Genomic DNA, 12,167 nt, shown 5'->3' on the forward strand with positions numbered 1-12,167 from the left:
TGAGGTTGGCCCAGGATCGGACATTGTTTCGTTCTGCTGTGCATGGGGTCGCTATGAGTCGGTTCCGACTCAATGGCACCTGACAACAACAACACCAACAATTTTTAAATTGATAATTTTGTATGGCCTGCAAATGATGTTTTAAATTTTGGCAGAAAAAAGATCTCCCACCCCTGATCTCCTAATTTGGCCACTTTGTAAGACCAATTGCTATTCATCCTTCATGTCTCAGCCTAAATATTACTTCCTTGAGTAATCCTTCCTTGATAACCGTAGTATGGTTAAGTCAACTAACTCTACGTCCTGCTTCCTAAATCCTTGCATAGCCCTTTTTTTTTAATGTTTTATTGTGAATAATGTGATAGTTTACATGGGATAACATTATTAGTTTTACATTCATCATATCATATATCATTTCATTGCCATGGTTACAATCCCCTCCATACATCATCAACCAACCAAAGGGTATACCCTACAAGCCTGCCCCTCGGTTGTCAGCACACAACCCCTCTCCTCTCTGGGTCTAAAGTCCCCAGCTACACCATCTCTCCACATCATCGTCTCTGCCTCCATCTCTGGCATCACTGCTTCTCTGAATAGGGTCCCGCTCTCCTCTCAGCTCCCTTGATGGTCCCAGGGACCTCCGTTCCTAGACTGCAAAGTTAATCACTCCCCTCCTTGCTACAAAAGGTCTACCTTTACATTTCCAACCCTCACAATCAGTCCTGATAACAATTATTCACCATTGTACCACAAGAGACCTATCCGCATTTCCTTTCATCAGTCCCGCCTATACAGATTGTATACTATTCAGTGGAGATTCTACTTTTCTTGACACCCTCGGGATCTAGGTTCCCTCTTGAAAGCTTGTAAGCCAGTCACCTCTTGCCTTTGTAGGCCCCCCATTTTGGGTAGCCAATGTCCAAGTTGCCCATCCCTGTCTACTCCGTGTATGGAGGGGGTGGGAATGATCCTCACTGTAAAGATTTGTTCCCTCTTTTGAGCTACTGCATCCATAGGTGTAGGTCAAGTTCATCAAATTGTATCGGATTACTTTTTTTCCTGTTCTTTCTTTTTCTAGTTAAGTTCTGATCATCCAGTCATTGAAGCCACGTCAAATGGGTATTATCTGCAAGTGTGGGTGTTCTTGTGCCCTTGCATAGCCCTTTTATAGGTCAACAGTATTAATCATTTTTCATTGAAATTACTTGCTTAATTTGTCTCTCTTGCTTTAAGTTCCAGTGGGGCAAGGACCATGCCTATCTTGTCCAGTTTCATATCCCTAGTACCTGGCTCAGTTTGGTATAGTGGATATCTAGTAAACATATGTAATATGCATGACTGTCTGAAATCTGTTTGCTTTTCTGATAGGTACGAGCTGAGATTGCCAGCAAAGAGAAAGAGGAAGAGGAACTGATGGAAAAGCCCCAGAAGGAAACCAAGTAAGAAAAATCAACGAAGGCTTAAGAGTTTAGACGAATGGGACTGACAGTGGGAACACATTTCGCAGAAATGTATTGTTTTTGGTCTTTTCAGGAAAGATGAAGATCCTGAAAATAAGATTGAATTTAAAACACGTCTAGGTGAGTACAAAGTTTCTAGTGGCTGCACATTCTAGGTTTAGTATAAGGGACAAGTGCTCTGAACAGGATGTGCTTCTCCTTCCTTCAGCCTCCTTCGTCTGTCTCTCTTGATCTCCAACCAGCTAGTTCTCACACAGTGCTCTAATAGAACTCAGATCTGAACTGAATTATTTCACATCTGTTATTTTTGTCTCCTCAGCTAGGTTGGAAGGTCTTTCAGACCAGGGCTTATATACTAAAAGAGGTAGGATATAGATACTGAGAAAAGCTCAGAAATGTTGAGCCAGGGACACCTGTGTGTGAATCCTAATGATGAAACCATAGTAGGTGTGTGGTTTTAGGTGCCTGACTTCACTTCACTTTAGGTGCCTGTTGGTCCCTATGTAAAATGGAATTAATCTTTACCTCTTCGTGAAGATGAAGAGAAATCATAAATAATATCACTGAGCTATTTTTCCATCATCACCAGCATTAATTTAAACTTCATTTTCTTTCCCACAGGGCTTAATAAAATGCTAGGTATATAGTACACATAAACAGTGTAGAAGAGTAGAGAGGAGCTCAGACTTTGGACTGCTAGGATCCCATTTTTTGCTTTGTAACTTGGTACCTTTATGGTGGTGGTGGTTGTGTGCTACTGAGTCGGTTCCAATTCATAGGGACCCTGTATAGGGTTTTTGACGTTGTAAATCTGTATGGGGGCAGAAAGCCACAGCTATCTCCTGTGATGCAACTGGTAGATATGAACTACAGACCTTGCAGTTGGCAGGCCAGATCGTAATCCACTATGCTAGTAGGGCTTATTTGGTAGCTTTATAACTTTAGACAAATAATTGAACACTCAGATTTAGTATTGTGAGTAAAAAGGGGATCATAATGCCCATTTCATATGACTATTATAAAGATTGAATGAAACAAGGCATGCATCGCACTTGGCATGCTGATTAGTATAATAGCACCTTACTAAATGGCAGTCACTTGGCAGTTGCAGTTGTGGAAGGTTCTCTTTGAATGCCTGCTGCTCTTCCCCTCTGTGTAGGCCGCAATGTTTACCGCATGCTCTTCAAGAGCAAAGCATACGAGCGGAATGAGCTGTTCCTGCCGGGCCGCATGGCCTATGTGGTAGACCTGGATGATGAGTATGCTGACACGGATATCCCCACGACTCTGATTCGCAGCAAGGCTGATTGCCCTACCATGGAGGTGAGTGACCTGAGTCATGGGACGTTATCATGTGAGTTTCAAACCTGGTAATCGGCCTTGAATATGCCCTTGACTTTATCCTCCACATTTAGTCCATCACCAGGTTCTGCTGACCCTTTCCTCTTATTTTCCATTGACCCCTTCACTTTTCTCGACTAGTATTTTTATTGAAAGAGGCTGTCCCTAGTTGATTTTCTCAATTCCACTCTGGCTACCTTCCAGTATTTCTTGATTTTGGTTTTGTTAACAGTTTTATTAAATACCATATACTTCGCTCTTTTGAAGTATATAATTCAGTGGTCTTTAATATTTTATGAGTTGGATGCAACTATCACCACAATTAATTTTAAAACATTTTTATTATCTCAAAAAGAACTTCTCCCAATGAGGTTTTTTTCATTTGGCTGAGTGACCTTTTCATAATGCAAATTTTTGTCTTAGCACTATTTAGGAGTTTTCAATATTTTCCCATTATTTTTAGCATAAAGACACAAATCTTTATGCTGGCCTGTGAACCTCTGCAACATCTGGTCTTTCTAGCCTGTTCTTCACCATGCCTCCCTGTGTTTTGCTCTCCAGCCATTCTTGCCTTCTTGAATGAGCTTGATTCACTTGTACCCCAGGGTTTTTGTGCATGTTCTTTCATCTGTCTGGATTATCCTTCTACAATACCTTTTTTCCTTGTCTTTACCTAGTTAACTCTAACTCATTCTTCAGTTTGATGGATGGATGGATGGATGGATGGATGGATGGATGGATGGATGGATGAAGAAACTTCTGCTTAATGGGAAAACATTCTCATTTCTTTGGGTTTTCAGGCCCAGACCACACTGACCACAAATGACATTGTCATCAGCAAGCTCACCCAGATCCTTTCCTATCTGAGGCAGGGTACCCGCAACAAGAAGCTCAAGAAGAAGGATAAAGGTACCTGGAAGGGTGGACAGGTGCATTTGGGGAATCGAACCAAGATCTTCTGGATACTTCTGTCCCCAGAATATTTGGAACTTTCTAGGCAACAGAGCAAAATGGAAGCAATTAAGCCATTTGCAAGGGGATGTTACACCCAAGTTCTGTTTGCTTGGCTCACCCAGTAAATGGTAGTCAGATTTGAGGCAGGAGGAGGGATAGCGTGGTTAGCTATTAATTGTTCAGCCAGAGATGTTTAAAAGGGCATTCAGAAAGAACTGAGTGGGAATGAACTCAGGAGTGTTTTCCTCATTTCTCTCTTAACATATTAGGGAAGCTGGAAGAGAAGAAACCTCCTGAAGCTGATATGAAGTATGTATCCCTTGTTCCTGTAATCTGAACTGAGGGGAGGGACCTCTGAGCTTCTTGTTTTGGGACATTTTGGGGAGTCCTGGCCTGAGAATTGGGAGAAATGGCCAGGGGGAGTGGTCAAAGTGTGTGACTTTGGCAGCTAGTGGTCTTTGTTTTTCTAGCATTTTTGAAGATATTGGTGATTATGTGCCCTCTACAACCAAGACACCTCGGGACAAGGAGCGGGAGAGATATCGGGAACGGGAGCGTGATCGAGAGCGAGACAGGGATCGTGACCGGGAGCGGGAACGAGAACGGGAACGGGAGCGGGACCGAGAGCGAGAGGAGGAAAAGAAGAGGCACAGTTATTTTGAGAAGCCCAAAGTAGATGATGAGGTAAGATAAGGGTACTGGTACAGCTTTACAGCTGCCCTTTTTTAGGCCTACCCAGCCTAAAAAGATCCTTCTATTATATTGTTGCCTCATGGCTCCACAATAGTGATGGTCAATTAACATGAGAGGAACCATCCTGGAATTTTGGGGTAAGATGGAGTGGGGAATTAACTCAGACTTGGCAAAGGGGGTTAGAGACTCCTTCATAGTGATACTTACCTGAGTGTCTCTTTCTTTTCAGCCCTTGGATGTTGACAAAGGTAGGTGTATTCCCAACAGTTTGCACCGCCTCTAGCAGTCCTGCTTTCCCCTGGACTCAGAGCTCAGAATTGGCATGGGTCTTCATCAGAGCCAGGTCTTGCTTTTATCGACTAGTCTGGGAAATGGCAAAGCTTATTTGCTTTTTTAGACATACTGACTTTAGTCCTGAGAATGAACTAGAGAATGTGAGGCACAGGCTGAGTGGGCAGTGTTGTGGGCACCCTATCTCAACCAGAATTGCTCATTTTTTTTAAAAGTTGGAGTTTCATTAAAATTATGTTATATAAAAGGCTCTTGCTATTTTAAACATGTTTTGATGAAATGGTATGTTGCAGATAGGATATGAAATCCTTGAGGTTCAAAGTCTGAGCAGCATTTTCTTTCCCCTCTAGGACCTGGATCTGCTAAAGAGTTGATCAAGTCCATCAATGAGAAATTTGCTGGATCTGCTGGTTGGGAAGGAACTGAATCATATCCTTTATTCCACTCAATATGTTCAAGAAAACTTGATAATTTCCAATCCATTCTCCCTCCTCTTCCATTCCCTCCCACTTCTCTCAGGTTTTGACAAGGATAAGACACCCTGCCTTTTCCTTTCTCCAGAGGACCCATTCCAACTTAGCCCTCTCTTGAGAGTTCTGTTGTTGGGTCTTGTAACCCTTGGTCCCTTCTGCCAGAAGCTTTTTTGAGGAAGGTGGAATTGTAGTAATTTCTTTAACCTAGCATATGTTGAAGAAGCCAGAGGACAAAAAGCAGCTGGGCGATTTCTTCGGCATGTCCAACAGTTATGCAGAATGCTACCCAGCCACGTACGTAAGATCCTATAAGGAATGGAGGCTGGGATGATTGAGAACAAGTTGGAGAGAGAGATGGAAATTTGATTTATTGATATTTTGTTAGACTATGAGTGGGAGTTCTAAGAGGGTGGTCTACCCACTGCCAGTGAGTCAATTCCAACTCATAGAGATCCTATAGGACAGAGTAGACCTGCACCATAGAGTTTTCTAGACTGTAAATCTTTATGGAAGCAGATAGCTTCATCTTTCTCCTGTGGAAAGACCGGTGAGTTCCAGTTGCCAATCTTTTGATTAGCAGCCAATACTTAACCTACAGTACCACCAAGGCCCCTTGGGGGCAGAGGTCAGTCCTAAGCATATAACCTCATAGTTAGCTGGGTTTCTATATGAAGCATAGGCGGCGCGGTCTGCAGCATCTCTTTAGCTGTTGTTATTCTTTAGGATGGATGACATGGCGGTGGACAGCGATGAAGAAGTGGACTATAGCAAAATGGACCAGGTATGGGGGTCAGGGGGAAGGGTGCTTCTTGACCTCTTTATGCCCTCCTCCATCCCCAAATGATCTGCATCTCAGTTACTAAGCCCCACCCTCAACTATGTGTGGTACTGGAGGATAAACACTGGACTACTAACCGCAAGGTTGGCGGTTCAAATCCACCAGCTGCTCCTTAGACACTCTATATACAGGATCACTAGAAGGAGCTCTGGTAGCATAGTGGTTATGAATTGGACTGCGAACCGCAAGGTCAGCAGTTCAAAACCACCAGCTGTTTCACGGGAGAAAGATGAGGCATTCTGCTCCTGTAAAGATTTACAGCCTCGGAAACCCTATACGAGGTCTACAGGGTCGCTATGAGTCAGAACCGACTCCACGGCACACAGTCACCACCATGAGGTGGAAGTGACTCGATGGCACTTTACAACAACCCTCAACTGCAGTGATAGGAACTGCAACCTTGAGGGGTCATGGTCAGCTTAGTTCTCTTAAAGTCTCAGTATAAGAAAAACTAAATTAGGGCCAAATCGATTTCCTTTTATTTCCTACAACAAAATACAAGGCCATTTAATGCATAAGGAGAAAGGATAGAAGGAATTGCAGTCTTTAGAAATAACCTAATCTTATTCTAGCCAGGATAGAATTTCCCTCTTAAGTCTTAAAATAAATACTTGTGTTGAAGGGATCTTACTTTTCCCTTATTCTCACTACATTGATTAAGAGCACATTTAATTCCATCTTGGAGCCTTGTTTAATCCTGATTTTGTAACATTGCCATGATATTTTACTGCTTATGTTTCCATTTTCTCATTAGAAAATGGAGAAAAACATAGTTCCCACTTTACAAGGTTTTTGTGTGTTTTTTATTTTTTTTTTTTGCATCCGTGAGAGTTAAATATGATATGTGCTTAGTATTGAGTGGAACGTAAGGCTTGGCACATAGTAAGTGACTATTAAGGAGTTACTACTCTTACTTATTTAGGATTTATGAATGGGGAAAGTCAAATCTCTCTGGTCTCCAGGAGATCCTGGGATTGTAGGAGAGTCTGGCTATAACCACTGGCAAAATTCCATTTCCACTGACATCTCTTCCCTTCTCCATGTCTCCTTTCTATCCTGCAACAGGGTAACAAGAAGGGCCCCTTAGGCCGATGGGACTTTGATACCCAGGAGGAATACAGCGAGTATATGAACAACAAGGAGGCTTTGCCCAAGTGAGTCTGGTAGTACATTTGGGCAGGGAGCAAGGAGGATTGGGGTGGACTGGTTCACCCCAGATTAGAGGATGCTGTCTGGTTGAGACATTCCCAAATAGGTTGTCTGCCAACAGGGCCTTCTGGGAAAACATTGATACTGCTGAGCAACCTCTATGGCCTCTTTCCCCCAACCACCCTTTTTGTTCTCAGGGCTGCATTCCAGTATGGTATCAAGATGTCTGAAGGCCGGAAAACCAGGCGCTTCAAAGAAACCAATGACAAGGCAGAGCTTGATCGTCAGTGGAAGAAGATTAGTGCAGTAAGTGGGACTGCACCTTGGGGTGGGAGGTCTCCAGCTGGGAGAAGACACAAGTTCACAGACTTAGAAACAGGTAGAGAGTTGGAGAGGCCTGAAGTGAGAGGGGTCAGCCTGGGCCTCAGGTGAGCTTAGATGGGCAGAATGACCATCAACTATTTCTCTTATTTTTGCAGATCATTGAGAAGAGGAAGAAGATGGAGGCTGATGGGTGAGCAACACTATTCTTTGTGACTGGTGGGAATTGCTTAGTGTAATGATTTTCGGCTGACTCATCTCTCCTTTCATTTCAGGGTTGAGGTCAAAAGACCAAAATACTAATCTTCAGTACCATCTCCAGAAGGAAATCTCTGCTAGGATGCATTTTGCACTGCTTTCTTGCTACTATCCCGGAAAGGCTCCAGGATGTTTTGTTTTGTTTTGAATGTGTATAATTTTTTTGTATGATCATTTAGTTTCATTAAAATTGGCTAATCTGATGTCTTACCTTCTCTATGTTGGACATCCTTGCACCAGATCCCTTGGAGCCAATTCTACAGGTTGTGTAAAAGCACTTTTAGAAAATCATCTTGATCCTTTCCTAAGCTGTGGCTCTAGGTTCATAGACAATAAGGAGGCTTACTAGCCAGTATACCCAGTGAATAAAGAATGACTCTCATTGATGAGTCAAGTGGAGAGAGGAACATAAAGATGACTGGTCTCAGATGTCATTCACATTCAAGTCTGTTTAAGGACCTAGTCCCAGGGCAGATTCCCTGGGGATTGGGCCAGCCTGATGTGACTCTTAGTATGAACCCAACACTAAGTAGGACTGAGTTCTGGGTGAAGGCACCTGATGAGAATCCTAGAAACGAAAGCCATCTGTGACCCTATGACCTGGAACTTTAGCTTTAGTAGTGCTGAGCATAAATTGCTGCCTTCTTGGCTGATAGGATAGCCTTGGCCACACGTCTTGGAGTAGATCTAGCATGGTCCTGCAGATATAGGAAGCACTATAGTAGGCCAGAAGGGTTTGGTGCCCTTCATCACCCTAAAAAGTTGTCCCAGGCCCAGTATGGACCTTCCTGAACTTCAAATCATTCCTTTCCTCCTTTTCTGTGTTAATTGCCAACACTTCATTAGTGTTTGATCACACTACCTTGATAAAATCAGTTGCTGTGGAGTTGATCACTTGTGTGTCAATATAGAATTGTGTGCCTTATAGGGTTTTCAATGACTGATTTTTCAGAAGTAGGGCACTCAGGCCTTTATTCTGAGGAACACCTGGGTAGACTTCAATCTCCAAGCTTGCTGTTAGCAGCCAAGTGCATTAATTATCGGCACCACCCAGAGACTGCTGGTTTTTTTGTGGAAGTCATCTTTGTGCATGACACTTTAGAGGTTGAAATTGGGCCCTGATTCCAACAATTCCTAGAATGGCCAATTTCAGCCATACTAACTCTGGTCCTACGGTTGTAGGCAACTGTTCAATTAGGGTAAAGGTCGCAGAGACATGGCTCAGATAAGACCCTTAAGGGTCACTACCAGCAAAACCTAGGAGTTGACTGTCAATTTACAATTCCATTTCTTTAAGTACCACTAAACCTTGAGCTCTGGTAGCTTAGTGGTTACAAATCGGGCTGCTAACCTCAAGGTCCCCATTTCAAAACTACCAGCGGTTCCACGGGAGAAAGATGAGGCGTTCTGCTCCGGTAAAGATGTACAGCCTCGGAAACCCTGTGCAGGGTCACTATGAGTCGGAACCAACTCCATGGTACTTATCAACAACAAACCTCGTGGAAGTGATCAAGGTTTCCCAACACCACACAGTTTTGTTTTTTAATTTTTTATTGTGACTTGATTGGAGGCTTACAGAGCAATCATCAGCACACAATGAGTCACTGTCAGCCTCATATTCAACTCCTTTAGAAATAAATAGGTGGGCACTAGCACATGAAGAATTTTTAGAAAGTTTAGTACTACAGCGAGTCCTGGTGTGGCGCTGTGGATTAATGCGCCAGATTGAAAAGTCGTTTGAATTCAAGCTTACCAGCTGTTCCTCCGAAACCTTATACAGGGTCGCTATGGGTCGGAACCGACTCGACAGCAGTTAACAAGTACTACAGCAGTGTGAACTGGTTCTCTTCATCTATAGGGTCATCTGCCCCCAACATGCAGAATGGAATAATGTCTGGAATGTCAACTGCTGCACCTACTTTTCCCTTGGCAATTTCTCACCAGCTCTAAGCATGCCATGCTATCCAGCTGAACATCTGGAGCCAAAGTGTAATGGGAACAGGGCGCTGTTTCTTTGGTCATGAATCTTTTGCGCTTAGATGGCAGCAGATTGCGCGTCTGTGCGGGTCGCCATATGTTCACGACCCCGCATGGTGTCATCTCGCAGGGTGGACTTTTGCTGCTTCCTGATCACCCTGACTGTAGCTTACCATGGCCTTGGGTTTCACATGTCACTAAAGACTGGCGTTCCTCTCTCCAGTCCCAACAGCATGAAGTTTACTGACTGAGAGAAGGCGCACTGATGGGCCCGTCAGGATGGTACACGGTGAAGAAGGAGGGTACACGTGAACAAGGAGGGGATAGAGCGTTGCGCGGTCTAGCTAGCCCAAGTACTGGCCTCAGCAGGATAAGTAGTAGCCAGTAACGGAGGCGCACTGTCTTCCGTAAGCCTCACCCACACCAGTTAAGTAGCGGCTTGTCTCTCTCTCCGAGTGACGGAAACACTCAGGCGCGGTTTCCGGCTCCGCTCCCACCATGGCCCCGCCCCCCTACGTAAGGCACTGCCTGGGCCACTCCTCCAGCTGCGTAGGGCTGGCGGGCTAGGGGCTGCGTGACTTCGAACTCGGGAGAGCATGGAAGACACGTGTGAGAAGTCTGCAGAATCTGGGAGTGACGGGGAGGATCCTGACTCCGCTAAGACCCCGACCCTGATCCGGGACACTCCAGAAGACATCGTGTTGGAAGCCCCGGCCAGCGGTCTGGCATTCCATCCGGCCCGCGACTTACTGGCGGCGGGGGACGTGGACGGGGACGTGTTTGTGTGAGTGTGGGACCGAGCCGGTGGCCGTGTGGGCGCGGGGACACTCCGGCCTAGAAGTATCGTGGAATGGAATTGGGACAAGGAGGAAGAAGAGAGAGTTTGCAAGACTCAACAAGCTCCATGGAGCCCTGGTATGGTGCTGTAGGTTAATGCACTGGACTACAGCGTTGGTTTGAACCGCAAGGTCGGCAATTCATGCTCACCAGCTGCTCCTCGGAAACCCTATACAGGGTCGCTATGGGTCGGAACCGAATCTATGGCACTTAATAACAACAAGCTCTATACTTTCAATAATCAAAGCAAATCCCTTGCCGACCAGTTGATTCTTTTCCTACAGCACCGCACCTGGACTTAACATATATACAAATTGTTGAATTGGCAAAAACAACAACAAAACTTTCAGTGGCTTATCTCTTAGGAAAATGTCTGAACTTAATTTCAGCTTTCAAGGCACTGATCATCTGACCTTTGCTTGCTTTCCCCATTGATTTTTGTGCTCATTTATCCTCATCTTTTTATGTGTCTTGAAGTTTCAGCTCCTTTTCAGGTCCCTCACTTCTTAGTATTTCTTTCCTCTTCTTCTGTGCCTCAGAATAAATTAGGTTACCAATTAGATGTTGTCATGGCACCAGGAACCTTTCCTTCATAAATTTCATAATAGTTAAATATGGAGTTCCAGGATGAAAAAAATAGCAATGTGCTCAGTTGCTAACCCAAAGGTTGGAGATTTGAATCCATTCAGAGGCACCTAGGAAGAAAGGCCTGGCAGTTGACTTCTAGACTATTAGCCAATGAAAACCCTATTGAGCACAGTTCTATTGTGACACACAGGAGTTCACCATAAGTCTTGATAGCAACTGGTTTGGTATAGTCATATACATTCATTTGTGCAGTCTCCTTCACTAAAGAAGTCGTATCCGAGCTTTTTGACCTTGCCCCACTGTAAAAAAAAAAAAAAAAAATTACATGAAAAAACCTTTTTACCATTAAAAAGTTTAGTTAGGAGAGTTGGGCTATCAGATTTACTTACTGAATATATGTGAGAGCTGTTGAATAGCAAATGTTTTCACCCTATATAATTAACACAGTAGAAAAAAAAAACAAAAACCAAAAAAATAGTCAGGGGAAAACAATTTGCTTAATGAATTTAAACCTCAGATCCCTCATTAGCTGCAAAGGCCTTGATCATGTTAATGTCTGCTTTCTCTTAATTGAATATGGGAATAATGATATCTATTGGTGTGGTGCTGTGGGCTAATGAGTCAGACTGCAAAGTCGTTTAAACTGCAACATCACTGGTTCTAGTTCACCAGCTGTTCCTTGGAAACCCTATGCAGGGTCACTATGGGTCGGAATCGACTTGATGGCACTCAACAACAACATTACACAGAGTAGAGTCCTGGTGTGCTGCTGTAGAATAAACACTGGACTGTAAGGTCGGTTTTGAAGCATAGGGTCAGTGGTTCAAATTTTTTTTTTTTTAATTTAAGGTTTTTATTGTGGATTGAGTGAAAGTTTACAGGGCCCATCATCAGTTTCACATTCAACAATTCATATAACTTGTTTCATTACATTGATTATAATCCCCTCCATATACCATCAGTTAAAAGTATTTCTCTTTATCC

At 43.7% G+C, this 12,167-nt stretch overlaps 2 protein-coding genes across 2 annotated transcripts in view; both read left to right on the top strand.

Moving 5' to 3' along the window:
- The window catches only part of IK (IK cytokine, down-regulator of HLA II), a 14,631-nt gene extending 6,805 nt beyond the window's left edge, over nucleotides 1-7,826 (top strand). Inside the window, exons 7-20 of the mRNA XM_006866161.1 lie at nucleotides 1,372-1,442; nucleotides 1,537-1,583; nucleotides 2,623-2,786; nucleotides 3,605-3,713; nucleotides 4,028-4,067; nucleotides 4,229-4,442; nucleotides 4,681-4,699; nucleotides 5,093-5,171; nucleotides 5,429-5,509; nucleotides 5,939-5,996; nucleotides 7,119-7,207; nucleotides 7,400-7,508; nucleotides 7,682-7,716; nucleotides 7,799-7,826. Coding sequence (XP_006866223.1) covers nucleotides 1,372-1,442; nucleotides 1,537-1,583; nucleotides 2,623-2,786; nucleotides 3,605-3,713; nucleotides 4,028-4,067; nucleotides 4,229-4,442; nucleotides 4,681-4,699; nucleotides 5,093-5,171; nucleotides 5,429-5,509; nucleotides 5,939-5,996; nucleotides 7,119-7,207; nucleotides 7,400-7,508; nucleotides 7,682-7,716; nucleotides 7,799-7,826 — 1,143 coding nt within the window. The remainder of the gene's footprint in view (nucleotides 1-1,371; nucleotides 1,443-1,536; nucleotides 1,584-2,622; nucleotides 2,787-3,604; nucleotides 3,714-4,027; nucleotides 4,068-4,228; nucleotides 4,443-4,680; nucleotides 4,700-5,092; nucleotides 5,172-5,428; nucleotides 5,510-5,938; nucleotides 5,997-7,118; nucleotides 7,208-7,399; nucleotides 7,509-7,681; nucleotides 7,717-7,798) is intronic.
- Nucleotides 7,827-10,354: 2,528 nt separating this feature from the next.
- The window catches only part of WDR55 (WD repeat domain 55), a 5,814-nt gene continuing 4,001 nt past the window's right edge, over nucleotides 10,355-12,167 (top strand). The window contains exon 1 of the mRNA XM_006866162.1: nucleotides 10,355-10,542. Coding sequence (XP_006866224.1) covers nucleotides 10,355-10,542 — 188 coding nt within the window. The remainder of the gene's footprint in view (nucleotides 10,543-12,167) is intronic.

Source organism: Chrysochloris asiatica, unplaced genomic scaffold, assembly GCF_000296735.1.
Source record: "Chrysochloris asiatica unplaced genomic scaffold, ChrAsi1.0 scaffold00087, whole genome shotgun sequence".
NCBI classification, from domain to species: domain Eukaryota; kingdom Metazoa; phylum Chordata; class Mammalia; order Afrosoricida; family Chrysochloridae; genus Chrysochloris; species Chrysochloris asiatica.